At 30.6% G+C, this 16,733-nt stretch overlaps 1 protein-coding gene and 1 long non-coding RNA gene across 2 annotated transcripts; one reads left to right on the forward strand and one right to left on the reverse strand.

Moving 5' to 3' along the window:
- The first annotated feature begins 9,161 nt into the window (after positions 1 to 9,161).
- Positions 9,162 to 12,801, forward strand: LOC140673038 (uncharacterized). Its single transcript, XM_072905611.1, has 8 exons — positions 9,162 to 9,343; positions 9,466 to 9,555; positions 9,631 to 9,717; positions 9,815 to 9,865; positions 9,988 to 10,226; positions 11,179 to 11,639; positions 11,742 to 11,931; positions 12,015 to 12,801. The coding sequence occupies exons 1-7, from the start codon at positions 9,279 to 9,281 to the stop codon at positions 11,754 to 11,756; spliced, it is 1,008 nt and encodes a 335-aa protein (XP_072761712.1). The 5' UTR covers positions 9,162 to 9,278; the 3' UTR covers positions 11,757 to 11,931; positions 12,015 to 12,801.
- Positions 12,802 to 15,119: 2,318 nt separating this feature from the next.
- On the reverse strand, positions 15,120 to 16,329 carry LOC140673040 (uncharacterized). The gene is made up of 4 exons (XR_012047992.1): positions 16,007 to 16,329; positions 15,726 to 15,935; positions 15,554 to 15,614; positions 15,120 to 15,379 (listed from the first exon to the last, which is right to left on the reverse strand). It is a non-coding gene; the product is annotated as an uncharacterized lncRNA (long non-coding RNA).
- Positions 16,330 to 16,733: the final 404 nt, after the last annotated feature.

Here is a 16,733-nt window from a genome sequence, read left to right on the forward strand (position 1 = left end):
TCACGAAACGCTCTTACAAAAGATAGAGAAGCAACTCATATCCAACAAATTCGCAATTAAACTAATAATGCTGATCTAAAGGTCGAGGAACAACCTTTCTGATATTCAGACAAACATCCTGCTTTTCAAAATTATCATCGTCTAACAAACAAGTTTATTATGTGTTTTTTAGTTCCTGTAATATGTCAAAATATGATTCATTTAACAATTCTGTATCTTTATTTGAATTTAATCCGTTATTCTGATCACTAATGTGTAACTTTTCCGAAATAAGTCTCTTGTGATAGTTAGATTCATAATCCAAAATTTTCACATCGTCCCAAATAAAAGTATGTTTTTCTTTTAATATATGTTCCGCAATAACCGAATGTCTCTCTGAAATTAGTTTTATGTTATTAATATGTTCTTTTATGCGTGTCTGTAATTGTCTCTTAGTTTGTCCCTAATATGACGCAAGGGACAATTACAGACACGCATTATTTTCATTATTTATGTAATTAAAAATTATCCGATTTATATCGTGTTTGATGTTATTTTAATCGCAAAAATCTCATTAATCCATTATAATTATTTTTGGGCCGATAAAATGCGAAATCTTAAAATTTTATTTTCTATGCTAAGATGAAATACAATACGAAAGACCGGAGATAAAAGAAGGCTCGCGAGCGAGGCTTCGGAACTCTCTTTGATGTTGGCCATCTCGCTTGCTTCTTACTCGTTCTCTCTCTCTCGCTTTCCTTGAGCTTCCGCATCGAAAGTCTTTAAAGAGCTCGCTTATCTATAAAATGTAAACATACAATGAAAACTAAAACTTTTATTTCGCATTTTATCGACTTGAAAATAATTTTAATGAATTAATGAGATTTTTACGATTAAAAGGACACCAAACATGACATAAATCGGATTATGTTTAATTAATATGTATGGTTAATCTAATTCAAAATTATCCGATTTATGTTGTGCTTATGTCTTATATGTATATCAGTGTCATTTTAAGCGCAAATGTCTTGCTAATCCAATAATTACTTTTAACAAAATATTAAAAAAAAGTTATTTCATTTTATATATATATATATTGTGTCAGTTTATTAGTACACATATACATCACTTAATAATAAAGTACGAAACATTATTGCGTATAATCTTGTTTGTCATTTTGGTAATATTTATTGAAGTAATATACACATATATATTTTATTAAAATACTTTTTTATTGAAATTATTAAAACATTAAATTTTATGTGAAATAAAATATGCATTTTATTTCTATATATATGTATATATTACTTCATAATATACAGGTATACTAAAGTGGAAAAAGATCACGCGCAACTAACAATATTTAATAAAACATATTAATAAATCTATTATATGTTTCGTACTTTTGAGATCCACAATTATGGATTTAGCACGGACACGAACCACAATTTGTGGATCTAGCACGGACTCGAACCAATCGGTCGTTTTATCGTGGCACTGGAAAGTGGATCCAGCCACGTAGTTCCGAAAACTCAATTGTGGATCCAGTTAGCGCCACTGTACGGCGGGGAAAAAGCGTTCCTTAAAAAACGGGGGCATGAGCCCTCTCATTCTTCCTTCTGGTCTAACTAATGTTTTTGGACCGAGTTTTATAGTTCGCGAACTATATGTTAGGGGCGCTGAGATGGTGTTTGCGCCCCCGACCCACTAAAACCCCTGCGGTGGCCTGGCCCGGGCTTTTTCGAGGAACGAGCAATTGCATTACTTCCGGAGGGCCCCTTGCCTTTTTCTGCCCGTGGGATCTACGTCCGATTTGTGTATCCAGACGTGACCCCATTCCTCTCCCATGTAGCGGGGAGAGGAGGCCTCGTTGAATTTCTTATTGATGTAATAAAATACAGAAAATATTTTTTACCTTTTATACTCTTTCTTTAGACATTTTTGAAATTTATGTAATTGAAACTAAGTTTTATTAAATATGAGATTTTGATAATTCTAACTTAATTAATTATAATGAAATGTTACTTTGAACAATGTTTTTGCCCTCCCAAAGTAAACTTTTCAACTATAATTAATTAAACTAGAATTAATAAAGTCTCAATTATAAAAAATTATTTTTAATTATATATATAATAATAGAAAAATTAGTTTCACTTATGCAATATCTTATATTTATCAAAGTTTTAATTGTATAAAGATTGTAATTAAATATGTCTGAAGAAAGAGTATCAAGATAAAAAAATGTTTTCCATATTTTAATATATATATATATATATATATATATATAAAAGAAAGATGTAAGTTAAAAAGTAAGAGATTAAATTTAAAAAAAAAAAATAATAAAAATCCACTCTTGGCCAACATATACGTTCTTTTCTTGTAAAAAATTATTTACAAATAATATTAATATAATAATATAAATATTATTAGTAAAAAAATAATATTAATAATAAATAATCTTAATAATTTTAATAACAAAATTTTTCTAATAATATCTATCAATTTTATATGGGCAACAACGTATATGTTGTTGCTCAACGGAAACCGCGAGAAGGTGGTCTCTTCCGTCAGGAGGAAATATAAAAAAATGTTTCCTTCAATATTATATTAAATATAATAAAATTATACACACAAACACAATATATATAATATTATATTTAATCATTTTAAGATAATATTAAAGAAAACATTTTTTTTACATTTCCAAAAAAAATATAGATAGAACAGAGGATAGAATAGTAGAAAGGATAGGAATAAAAGGATAGACATAAAATAGAAATAAAAGATAGATATAAAATAAAAAAGTATATATATAAAGAAGATAAAAAAAACAATAAACCAGAAAAAAGCGCTTCAACTGCTTTACTAAATATAATATTAAAAGTAATATATATTTTCGGTAAAAATATTTCCAAAAATATAGTTTTATTATATTATAGTTAATTATTAAAATTAGCAAATTTGTTATAAAAATACAAAATTAGAGAATTTTTTCATTCTGTCTAATATGTTCAAGGAATGTCCTATTTAAAACTGCAATTTTGAAAATACAATTGTAAAAGTACAATTGCATTAACCACATTTATCTAAACTTTTTTTATAATTTTAAAGTTAACTTTTTATACTTTACTTATTCTTATACTTATTCATATACTTTACTTATTCATATACTTTATTCTTATTCTTTTTAATTTTTCTTTTTATCATGTTTTCTTTTATAATTTAAAAACTCTCGCCGGATCTATCGCCTGATATGCATTAAAAAAAAACCTTCAAACATTAACACTTTTTAGATAATACACATTTAGATATCTTTGTACGTTTCAAGATGGTTGCGATACCGTTTTACTTGTCGGTACAACAAATCAAAGTATTATTTTCGTATTATATTCTTTTTTATTGTTGTGTCTTTCCGACTGCCTTTGATCAGTGCCGCTCGCGGCTCGCGCATTTTTGTTTCGTTCCCCCTCCCTTTCTTACTCGGTTGCGTGTGTTTCTGAAAATCACAATCGCATTTATCGAGAGCGAGCGACGATTGATGTCTCTTAAACATAATAATCAGAGCGTTAGAAGGTATATTTTCCAGTTTTCCAATTTCTGCTTTCAAATTTCTCATTATCTTTGTGTTATTTTGCTTCCTCTTTTTTTATTTTTGCTATTTTCATTTTCTTTCTATCTTTCTATTAGTTATTTCTCTTTGTTTCAATATGGAAACATGCGATGAGTTAAAGAAAAGATCGAAACAGAAATTTTCCAAAGCTTGGCTTAAGGATGATCGCTATAAGTCTTGGATACGCGAAGTATCAGATGACACTCTATTTTATTGCAATATATGCGATAAAAACTACTCTTGCTTATCGCATGTTTCCAGGCATGCGGATTCTGCGTATCATAAGGGCAATATTAAAAAAAATCTTGTATGCACTGATAGTGCAAACATACAAAAAGAAATAGTCCAAAAAAAACATTTAGACAACAATGGCTGGATATAGAAGAATTTATATATTAATATATATAAATTATTTTTTTTCTTATTTAAACTTCTTTTATAAAAATTGTATTTTTTATTATTACAGTCGGACCTCTTATTTTACGATATTTTCGGTCCGGAATCTTCCCCTTAAATCTCTGATCCTACGACAAAAATTTGAAAGTGGGGGTATAATTCTCCTTTCGCGGTCGTAGCATAAGAGGATTTTTTGTCGTAGGATAAGAGGTTTTGTAGCATAAAAGGGTCGTAGGATAAGAGGTTTAACTGTACTTTGATAATGCAAAGTTTTATATAATAAAGATATGGTAAATATCTAGAAAAGAGGTCATACCTCGCCGATAATGTTGACCTTAATATATGTTATAAAGAGGAAAGTACTGATCAACTTTTTCTAATAACTTAAATGGCGGTCTCTTATACTTTCCGAGATATTTAATGGTAAATGTTTCCTTATAGGAAGCCACCCCCGATTCCAATGACCTTGATATATGTTGTAGAGGGTACACTCCTAAGTAACGCATGCTTTGAATTTTGCGGCGGTCTCGTTTGGTTTCTGAGATATTCGACTTTGAAATATTATAATATTTTTACATACATGTGCAATAGTACTAATAATTTTTATTTTTATTTGCATGGAATAATATAAATATGAGTGAGGGAATATTTTCATAACATGCACGCACGCACGCACGCACGCACGTACGCACGCACGCACGCACGCACGCACGCACGCACGCACGCACGCACGCACGCACACACGGGGGGGGGGGGTGCAAGGGGGGCCTTCGCCTTCCCTTCCCGCACTCACCCCGTCCAACTCGTTTTGCGTGGAAAGTTGCAAACCCAAACTTTGCTTTGCCCGAACTTTGTTTTATCTTGCAACGTACATGTGAAGCGAGGTAGACGAGGTGGGTGCGGGAGGGGAGCCTTCGGCCCCTCGCGCGTGTGTGTGTGTGTGTATGTTATTAAAATATTCCCTCGCTCAAATTTATATTATTTCATGCGAATAAAAATGAAAATTATTAGCACAAAACTATTGCACATGTATGTAGGAAAATTATAATATTTCAAAGTCGCATATCTCAGAAACCAAACGAGACCGCCAATTAAGTTATTAGGAAAAGTTGATCAGTACTTTCCTCTCTATAACATATATTAAGGTCAATATCATTGGCGAGGTGTGACCTTTTTTTTTAGATATTTACCTAAAGATATAGTTAATAAGTTTTAAATAATAAAAAATTATATAATAAAGGTTTGTAATAAAATTAAATTATAAATAATTTTTTTAAAATCTAATACAACTAATAACATAGTGTTACGTCCAGTTTAGACTCAAAGGAAGGAAGAGTCAATGTGGAGCGTGACCTACTTACCTTGAAACCCGAGATCCTGGTAAGAGTCTCGAGGTCGAATGAACATACGGACTAAGTCAGCGATCAGTTGAATCGTTATTACTTATCGAATTTAGTCGTTCATTCGTTGATCCCTTTTTAGTAAGAGAATTTAATCCCTTTTACACGGGATGGGCCCTTGTGCGACTTCGGAATGAGGAAAAGATATGAAGGAAATTATTTATTTGATTAAATAATTCATTTAATAATTTAGAATTTTAAAATTCATTTATTTATAATTTTATTCAGATTAAAAAAAAATTTTTAATTAAAATAATATAAGAATAAGATAAATAATGGAAATAATAAATTCAATTAAATTCTAATAAATATAATTAAGTATGAATGTATGTATGTGTGACTTTGATGAGATTACAATAATCCAAAGGTCATCAGTCAGAAATTTGGAAAAAGGAAATATTGGATTGATTTCTGACTGGAAATTTATAATAATAAATTAAGGATGATTTATTTAAAGGAAAATGAATAGAGGAATACTATAATTCTAAGAATACAATAGTTGAAGGAGGGAACTTCTTCCAAAGGGTTTGGATGAGAACAGCAAATGGAAAACGATGCCCAGGAAGAAACCAAGGGGTAATTGTATGGGAAGGACTGGTCGAAAGAATTTTAAGGAATTCTTGGTGATCTACCAGGACCTACTCGAAAAACACCTTCAGAAATTAAGTCTTTAATTTTAGAAAATTGAGATAAGAAATAATTTAAAAGATTTTCTTTAGATATTTCTTTTAATTTAAAATTTGATTGAGGGGAAAAATTGGATTGGTGGATTTCAAAATCTTCTAAATCAAGGAATTCTTTCCAAAAATTATTTGATTCACTATCAATTTGGGATGAATTTTGAAAATGAGGAGAAGAAGGAGCTGAATCTTCTAAAATTATAACTGAAGGAGAAGGAGATCTAACAGAAGATTGAGAAGAAAAAGAAGGAGAGAGTGGTCTAAATGAAGATTCTGACGAACAATCAGAAAGGAGAAAAGGTGTTTGGGAAGAAGCTTCAGAATTTATTAAAGAAGAGAGGAGGTGAGGATGGTGGGGAATTAGTTTGAGATAAATTTGGGGAGGGTCCCGTTAGCACACATCCCGATAGCACACAACCATACATATTGACCGATGTCTAGGGTAACCAGCACGGTTAGCCAATCAGAAGGTCCTAATGTTCATTGGCCAATTAGCATTGTGCGCTATCGGATCCCGTCCTAAATTTGAAGGAGGGGAAATTTGTATGTTTTTGTGTATTAAATCTTCTAATCTAGTTAACCTAACTTGTGGTAAATATTTTATTAAATTTATATTATTATTATTTATTTTAAAATCAGGATCGACGATCGCTCTCGCCAAGACCTTTCTCGCCCATTTATTTTGTCGATATTTGTTTCTTTAGCCCTTTTTGGCAGCTTTTGACTTGGACTCCACTAAGAAATCCAGTAATTAATTTAAAAATAATGAAGGAGAAACAGTTTCTTATAAAACTATTGTTAAAAATTAAATAAAATAAACAAGATTGAGTTTTGATTTAATAATAATTAAAAAAAATAAATGTAACTATAAATTTAAATTGGATAGAGATAAATTATTTAAAATAAATAATGGAAACTATTGTGAATCCAATCGGTTGTGACTGTGGATCATCACATAAAGTAGACCAAACGCAAATCACACCTCTCTTCTCTCAATAGTAATTAAAGGAGAGAAACTAATGTTAATTGAATAGGAGGACTGTGAGTCCGCACATAAGTGTAGATCAGACACGAATCACTCCTATTATCTAAGAGAAAGAATTTGAGGAAGAACTCCTATGAATCCAACCGATTACGATTGTAAGTCCATACATAAAGTATAGACCGACACAAATCACACCTGCCGTCTCACAATAACAGTAACAGGGAATGGTAAAATTTAAAAAGATATATATATATATTTATATATATATATATATATATACATAAATTAAATCTGAATATGATTTATTATGAAAATAATTCATTAAGGAGATACTGAAGCGTCGGCCAAACTTATACGCGGTTTTGAGCGCCGCCTTGAAAGAACTAAAAAAGTATTACCGACGCAGTCGGCATGAAAGTGACCGAGACAGCAATAGGAGCGAGCGAGATAGCAATAGGAGCGAGCGAGACGCAATAGGAGCGAGGAAGACAGTAATAGGAGCGAGCGAGACAGTAATAGGAGCGAGGGAGACAGTAATAGGAGCGAGCGAGACCGCAAGAGGAGCGAGCGAGAGAGGAATAGCAGCGTGCAAGGAAAGGCTCGAGCCTCGAGTTTTCTCTGCCAGCTACTATGCCCCTCTCGCTCGCTCCTATTACTGTCTCGCTCGCTCTTATTACTGTCTCGTTCGCTCTTATTACTGTTTCGTTCCTATTATTGTCTCGCTCGCTTCTATTATCGTCTCTTTCGTTCGCTCGCGAAGAGATATTTGTTGTGTGGTAATAATACACACTGATGCGTAATCTTTGTACATGTGTCGTTTCTAATTGTTATAAAGAAACGACTTTTTTTCTCGACCAAAATTTCGTCGCAAGGCTGAACGTAATGTAAAGGACTAATAGGCATATACAAAATGTGTGTAAACAAATTAAATTTGAGAAATATGTGTATATAATATAAACATCTAATGTCATACTTATTTTTATATCTATATAATAAATACAAATAAATTGTTAAACTTTTATAGTATTATATAAATATTAACTTGAGCTTAAATGGAGTAATGTCCTTTTCTGTTAATATAAGACTCTGGATTTTTTTTAGGAGCTGGTATATTAATGTGTGTGCCACCAATTGCACCAATCACTCCTGGGAAGACACCAACATGAGAAAAACTTTGTTTGATTTCTGCAATCCTTTCTCCTGCTGGCTATTGTATAAATATTGAAACAAGCTCACATAATGCTTGAGTAACTCGTCGTACTGCTCTTATGGCTGTAGCTTTTCCTACTTCAAATCTAGTGTGTATTGATCTAAAATAATACTGATTTAATAATATGGTTTAAATTTATAATTATTTAGTAATATTGTATGATTCATACCTATAAGAATCTGGCGTTGCCATACGCCACAAGGCAATTAAAAATTGTTTTTGTAGCGATATCATTTCGTTACCATTTGCAGTCCTTTGTAATTGATCTGCAATTTGACTTAAAATAAACTCGAACGTCTCTGGCAACATTCTAAAATAAAGGAATGCTTTTTATGAGCGTTTATTAGTGATGGGCAAATAATCGATTCATAATTGATTAATCGATTATCTAGAAATAAATAATCGAAAACAATCGATTAATGAAAAAAAAAATTAATTGATGTTAATCGATTATTCAAAAATTAATCGACTATTTTTTTCGTTTTTTCTTGTTCCTTTGACAATGAGTTCAATTATTCGCGATATTATTGAATCGCTTTCTAGCTAGACGCACATGACCTTGTTTAGATACGGCGTACTGTGTGTAAGTATATACACTGGCCAATCATAGCTATTCCTCTAAAGCCCGTATCAGACTGCCGACTGTGGAGGCCAACTGATTCTCATTTGACCAATAATCACATCAAGATTCTGACAGAATTTCAGTCTGTGATTGGTGATTGGTCAGATGAGAGTCATTGGCTTTGTTTACACCGATATACTTTGGTACGCGTATTAAATACTATTGGCCAATCACAACCATTCCATTCTTTAGAAAAATGGCTATGATTGGCTAGTATAGTACTTAGTACGCGTATCAAATGCTCGGTGTAAACAAGGCCAGTGTCAATAGTCTGATACGTGATACGGGCTTAAAGACATACATAGTGCGTAGAATAGAATCAGTAATTTTTATTCGGTGACTTCAATTTAATCCTACTTAACCTAGATAACTAGTCGCATCTGCATCTGAATAATTATGTTAAAAAATTGGATAAAAAGTAAAAAAAATAGGGGAGAGAGATTACAAAATGAAAATGATGATGATTCTTATTAAATTAATATAAAAATATAAAAATAACTTTTACTTAATTTATAACAACTAAAGTTGTTATAGTAGCCTCATGCAATTATTCTTTCAATAATCATTTTTTTCCTAAATTATTAGAGATATCTACTTCAGAGAGTGAAATAGAAACTAATAGAAGCCGATCAACTATATCCAGTAAAGCTTCTTCTCTTTCTTGTGCAAAACGGTAAGACATTTTTGTGCTACAGATCATTATCAAAAATATTTATATACGCACACATCTATTATCTTTGATTTACAGTTCTAAAACATCCTTATGTTTTGGAAGTGTTTCTGATAGTGATAATACAGAAAATTCAAAAAATTCTAAGAAAGAATTTAATGCTAGGTTTGTAATTATTTATATTATATAGAATGAGTTTATTTTTTTCTTATACTTTATCTGAATATTACTAATATGTAATTTTTTTTTATTTTGTAAATAGCGATAAATCTTGTATAAATAGTAGCAAGCAAGAGAAAAAGATAAAAAAAGGGTACGTAAAAATCAAGAAACAATACATTATTTTTATTTACAGACTATATATAGACTATATATATATATTTATAATGTGTGAGTGTGTATAATTTTATTAAATATTAAATTTTTATTTTAAAGAATATATCGTACGAAGTCTAATGCATGGGATTTTTTTACAAAAATTGATGCAACAAGTGCCCAATGTAATATTTGTAAGAAAATATTTAAAAATGGTGGGAATACTACCAACTTTTTGACACATATAAAAAAGCGACATGAAGTCGAATTTAATAAACAGTATTTAAGTGGTTCAGATTCTGAAGGATTATGTTCTGAGGATTCAAAAGCAATCACCTCCACAAATATGTGTGTTGCTGGTTAGTTAATAATAATAAGAACATTAATTATATCATATTTATCTTTCTTATATTATTTTTATATTTATTTTTATTATATATATATTTTTATATATATTTTTATTATATATTACATTATGTTTCTTTATATTGTTTGGCTGTCTTTAGGTTCTATGTCTGAAAAAAAATCATTTAAAAATCTATTCAAAAATGTTATTCTATACGATAAAAATAGTAAAAAAAAAAGACTTAGACCAAAAACTCGCTATGATGATAGCCAGAGATTTTCAACCTTTATCTTTAGTTGAAGACGAGGGATTTCGTAAATTTATAAATGCTTTAAGGGGATCCCGGAGTGACAGGCGAACTCCGACGGATTTGCGCCCTCTTCTTAGTGGAACTAAAATTGTCGATAATACCGATCGATTATTCTATCGCTCTGTCTCTCTCTCTTGCCTTGATCTCACGCACACATAAGGGGATCCCGGAGTGACATACACGAAAATTTCAACTACATTTATCTTTTTTATTAGACTTCCGAACTCATTTCTAAAAGCTCACTAATACTCTCTTATGTTATCCCTATCGAGCCAGCTACATTTGCTGCATGAATAAGCTGCAGAACTTTTACATCAGATAAATATTCTTGTGATCTGACGCAAGAAAGTCATAACAAAATTGTAAATATTTGATTTTTTATTTGAAATATAGCTGTCACGCATTGTTATTAAAAATACTTCAATCGTAGAAAAGAATTTATCAATCATTTTAATTAACAAAGATATCGGTGAGTTTAAAAAATATTAGCGTTTTATCGGTAAGGTAGGACAGTACGGCATCCCCTTAAATCCTAGATACAATATAATTTCAAGAAAATTATTAACTAACTCCATATTACCTGAATGTTATGAAATAGCAAAGAACAATTTGAAAACTTTATTAAGAGAAACTCATGCTGTTTCTTTAACAATAGATGGATGGACATCTAATGTAAATGAAAACTATTTGGGTATTACGTGTCACTTTTTTGAAGTAACAAAGTTTTTGACCTTGCATTCTACTACCTTGGATGTAATATTAATTGAAAAAGACGAGACTGCAAATAACTTAAGTCAGTTAATCAGAAACTGTTTAACTGAGTGGGAAATTTTTGACAAAGTGAATCATATTGTAACTGATAATGCAGCAAACATGAAGCTAACTGTTGAGTTGCTCAATAAAAAACATTTTCCATGTTTTACACATAGTCTGAACCTCGTTTTGAGAAATGCTATTACGAAATGTAATAACAATGAGGTTCTTTTAGTTATTACAAAATGTAAAAACTTAGTCACATTTTTTCATCATAGTCCTAAAGCTAGTAGAATGTTAAAAGAAGCAAACAAAAAATTAGCTGAGGAAGGAGAAACTGTTCCTTGTAAATTAGTACAATATGTAAGTATTAAGTAATTCATTTAAAAATGTGATATTAACAGATTTTATTAAATATAAGAAACCATCCTTTTTCTATATCTTTTCTATGTTATAAATATATAGGTTGACACAAGATGAAATACATTATATCATATGATGAATAGTATCTTTGATAATCATAATGGTATTAAATTGATTCAATTAAATGACGAGTACTCAGAACTTCAAATTTTAACAAAAGAAGAAATACAATTAATCAAACAAATAAATATGATATTAGAACCTTTTGAGCAAGCAACTAAAAATATTTCTGGTATGTATTATAATATATTTTGCAAAATTTTTATCTGAATATAATATATATGAATCTTATTGTAAATGTTTTCATTTTTCTAGGTGAAGAATATGTTTCTATTTCACTCGTAATTCCTTGCATAAAAGGCATAATATTAAAACTGGAAATTGTTCATAAAACATTAAGTAATCAGCAGCACATTCGTTTTATGAAAAAATTCGACAATTTATTGAAGAAAAATTAATACATTATGAACAAAGAACGATTGGCAAAGTAGCTACGTTGATTGACCCGAGATTTAAAAAAATAGGATTTCGTTTACAAGCAAATTACGAAGAAGCGGTTAACATGTTACAAAATCTTCTTGCTGCTCAATTAAAAAGTTCGGATCAAATTGAAAAAAATGTTAACCAAAGTCACTCTATTAATAACAAGATAAACAATTGTAGTGCGGCCAAGCCTACTGGAATCTTCAGTTTTATAGAACAATCGCATTCCTCACAATCTTCTGCAGTCAATATTGATAATATTGTTTTAACAAGAAATTATTTAACATGTCCAAATATTAATTTGTCTCAAGATCCCCTACATTATTTACAAAATAGGCATCCAGAAATTTTTCAAATAGCTTTAAAATATTTATGTACTCTAGGCAGTTCTGTACCTGTAGAACGGTTATTCTCTACTACCGGATATATTATTTCTGAAAGAAGAAACCGATTATCCCCCAAAAATGTAAAAATCTTACTTTTTTTGAATAAAAATTATAAACTTGTATATTAAAATATTTTAAGGCTATTTGAAAAATTTCTGAATGCCTATTTATATACAGGGTGGACTATTTTAATCCATCCAGTCGAATATCTCAAAAACCAAGCCCGGGAGAGAAAAATGTTTCCGACAAAAGTTGTATGGTTTCGAGAGGGCCATAAGATGATACCATTGGTTTGACCTTGAAAAGTCATTTGAAGGTCACTTCAAGTTTTTTAAATGGAACACCCTATATATTTTTACATATTCTTGTAGCTCATCTCGAGATCTTTCCAAAACACTTATGACAAAGTATTTTTCATTAAGTATTTTTTGAGTTATAAGGCTTCAAAGTTGCAGTATTTTGACATAAAATACAAGATATCTTGTAAAATATTCATTTTTTGATTATCTTACTCTAATACTTTTATGCACAGAATAATGAGACGAATCAATTGGTGTAAAGAAACACATAATTATGTTAAAATAAAAATGTGTAACTGCTAGTTGCAAATTCAGATTTTTACTTTAACATAATTATATGTTTTAATTATGCCAATTGATTCGTCTCGTTAATCTGTGCATAAAAGTATTAGAGTAGGATAATCAAAAAATGAATATTTTACGAGATATCTTGTATTTTATGTCAAAATACTGCAACTTTGAAGCTTTATAGCTCAAAAAATACTTAATGAAAAATACTTTGTCATAAGTGTTTTGGAAAGCTCTCGAGATGAGCTATAAGAATATGTAAAAATATATAGGGTGTTCCATTTAAAAAACTTGAAGTAACCTTCACGTGACCTTCAAATGACTTTTCAAGGTCAAACCAATGGTACCATCTTATGGCCCCCTTGAAACCATACAACTTTTGTTGGAAACATTTTTCTCTCCCGGGCTTGGTTTTTGAGATATTCGACTGGATGGATTAAAATGGTCCACCCTGTATATACAAAAATATTTAAAAATGCAAGTTTATAATTTGGAATAAATATTTTAAATAAATATTTTTTAAATAAAAATTTTTAAGTTGAATTATTTAATATTTTATATATTTGAGTAATTTTTATTTATTTTGATATTCTTTTCCAATATTTGTATTAAAATAAATGTGTTAAAAAATTATTGACATGGTGTAAGGATACAAGGTGTAACATTGCGCATAATGGCGGCAGTATAATGGAATTAGCCAATCAAAATTCGGCCCAAAATGCACCTGCGTAATTCAAATATCAAATATATAATTAAAATTTGTAAATCTTATGGAAATATCAAAAATAAAATTAATAATAAATAATAATAATTAATAATAAAACTAAATAAAGTCTGTTAACTACTTTTTCTCATTAAATATAAACATAAAATAAACATATTACTTTTACAACCATATTACTTTTCAGCATTTTGAGCCAATTCCTGATTGGTGAAGAGCAGCCATTACTTTGGACGATTGCGCATCCTCGGGAATGTTACACCTTGGGCGCGTTCGGGGAGATACTATATAGCGCTACCAGCGTCGTTCTATCTTAGTTCAACTTTTAATGAGTAACAAAGATAGAACGACACTGGTAGCGCTATATAGTGTCTCCCCGAACGCGCCCCTTATATCCTTACACCATGATTATTGATATAAAAAGTTAACAGAATTAGACGATTATAATTGATTAATCGATTATTATAATAGTTCAATTGATTACAATCGATTCCTGTTTTTACCATAATCGATATAATCGATTCTTTGAAATAACCGATTATGCCCATCACTAGCGTTTATGTAACGCTACAAATTATATGAAATAATCATAGAAATTGTAATTTTACCTAAAATGACTCTTAAACTCCATTGCATTAAGTAATAGGACGATATTTTCGACATAACCCTCAATTTTAGGAATATGTTTCTGTTTTCTTTTTATGTTTGCTGTATATATATAAAGTCATCTATATCATCTTCGAATGTTATAGATGGATTATCAAAAACATCCATACTGGCTATTACAATAGGTATCATCAATATATTATTATTATGTTCCATTCTGACACATTTATTGCACTATTTATCACAAACCGCTATGACAGCTACAAATGCTATAACCTAATCCATTTGTGTAGTAACTGTAACACCCATAGTATTCGTGGACCGTATCTTTGACGGTACTTAGAGCGTAGTGGTCAGAGCATTTAGTAGCGCATACTGGACCGCATACATAGAAATATATACAGATAGTTTATAATAATTAACCTTTAAATATGTTGAATGGTTTAAAGATAGCCCTTAAAAGAAACAGTATTATTTACATTTAAGGTTTCACACTTTGTTATGATTTGTCATATTTTATGTGTTAGTTGTAAGTATTCTAAGTCAGAGCCATTGTGCAATTTTAATTTATTACTTATCTTTGTATTAAAAGGAAATTTTTTTCTCTTTTTCTCTTTCTATTAATAGTTATGTTAAATCGATAATATGAATTTCATCATATTTTAAATGTTAGACCGTCGCATTCATAATATTTAAGTCGACAATGTAATTTCTTTTGTTTAATGGTTAAACATTTGGGACAAATGTAATAGTCAGGAAGGGCCGAGCTGTAAGAAATAACCTTACTCTTGATATAAAGTGGCGGTAGTTGCCGGGGAGTGCGGTAACTACACAACGAAAGGGCGCATGCGCCCATGATGTTGGATGGTGATTGGCGGGGTCTCAGTCTTGAGTGACCTAGAAATGATAAAGGAACTCTCTTGAAATACAGCGTATATAAGTCGAAAGCTTTTGTATTTTCAACCAGATTGCACGTTCCCCATGTTCCTTTTTGCTCTCTATTCCTACCCTACATTACTTTCTTTTCATACTTTTACAATGCTATGGGATATTTTGTTATCAAATACATACTTCAATATTTTTTGCGTTTCCCTCGTTATTTCTAAAATCATTGTGTCTGATGTTATTGGTGCTATAAAAATTATCGTTATATTAGATCATATAATAATATCTAATATATAAATATAAATATAATATCTTTAACATTTGATCTAACCTTTAATATAAAACATGTAATTCTTACGTTTTCAACAAAAATTTCGTATAAATTCCATTAATTATAATGAATCCATTTCTTTCCATTCTTTTTTTCTGACAAATCTATTGACGCAATTTTCAATCTAATTATTCATCGGTCATAAAAGCTTTATGTATTGCTTTATTCGCTTTGTCGCCGCCGCCTTCCTTGTGATTCTCGCGACTTACGATCGACCTTTCGCCAATTTTGATGAATCTTCATAAACGATCAGAAGTTTCACATGAGTTGTCAACGATACAACATATGTATTTCGGGTAAATGTTTACCTTTACACAGTCAGCGCCAAATGAGTTCTGCTTTATGTGAATGTTATTCTTGACCTCTAAGAAGGTCAAGTATATAGACATTTTCCGTCGCTCGTCATTTATTAAAAAGTTATTACACAGAAAGTTTTTCACGAATTATTTGTAATTTTTACACATACACACACACACACACGCGCGCGGAGGAGTGCGGGATGGGGGCCGAAGGCCGCACCCACCCCACCGGTAGGAGTGCCCTAGACAGAAGTGCACTAAAGTACAATGCGTACCTTGTTGATCAAATAACTATGTCAGTTAAGTCGTAATTTATCATCAACAAAGTAAGCACCGTAATTTTGTGCACTTTTGTTCAGAGCACTTTTACCGGTGGGGCGGGTGCGGGTGGGGGGCCGAAGGCCCCCCTTGCACCTCTCCGTGTGTGTGTGTGTGTGTAGCCAGTTACTACACGCATACGCGTGATCACAGTGCAAAAATTCCGAATAATTTATTAAACTTCTTTTGTTTATAACTTTTTAATAAATAACGAGCGACGGAAAATGTTTAAATTCTTGACCTTCTTAAAGATCAAGAATAATATTCAGATAAAGCAGATCTCATTTAGTGCTGACTGTGTAAAAATAAACATTTACCATTAAAATACCTTTAATCTCTTATGAGATGTTATTTACGTATTATCAAATATAGCAGTTGAGAATTATATTATTTTGGCAATTTGTGTGTTTAATGTTAT

This window comes from Anoplolepis gracilipes, chromosome 14, assembly GCF_047496725.1.
Source record: "Anoplolepis gracilipes chromosome 14, ASM4749672v1, whole genome shotgun sequence".
NCBI classification, from domain to species: domain Eukaryota; kingdom Metazoa; phylum Arthropoda; class Insecta; order Hymenoptera; family Formicidae; genus Anoplolepis; species Anoplolepis gracilipes.

Excerpts from the sequence above, each read along its gene's own strand:
- LOC140673038 (XM_072905611.1), top strand. The coding sequence starts at position 9,279 with ATGTTAAAAAATTGGATAAAAAGTAAAAAAAATAGGGGAGAGAGATTA. Across the intron at positions 9,556-9,630 it reads TCTCTTTCTTGTGCAAAACG|TTCTAAAACATCCTTATGTT; the intron begins GTAAGACATTTT and ends TTTGATTTACAG. Across the intron at positions 9,718-9,814 it reads AAGAAAGAATTTAATGCTAG|CGATAAATCTTGTATAAATA; the intron begins GTTTGTAATTAT and ends TTTTGTAAATAG.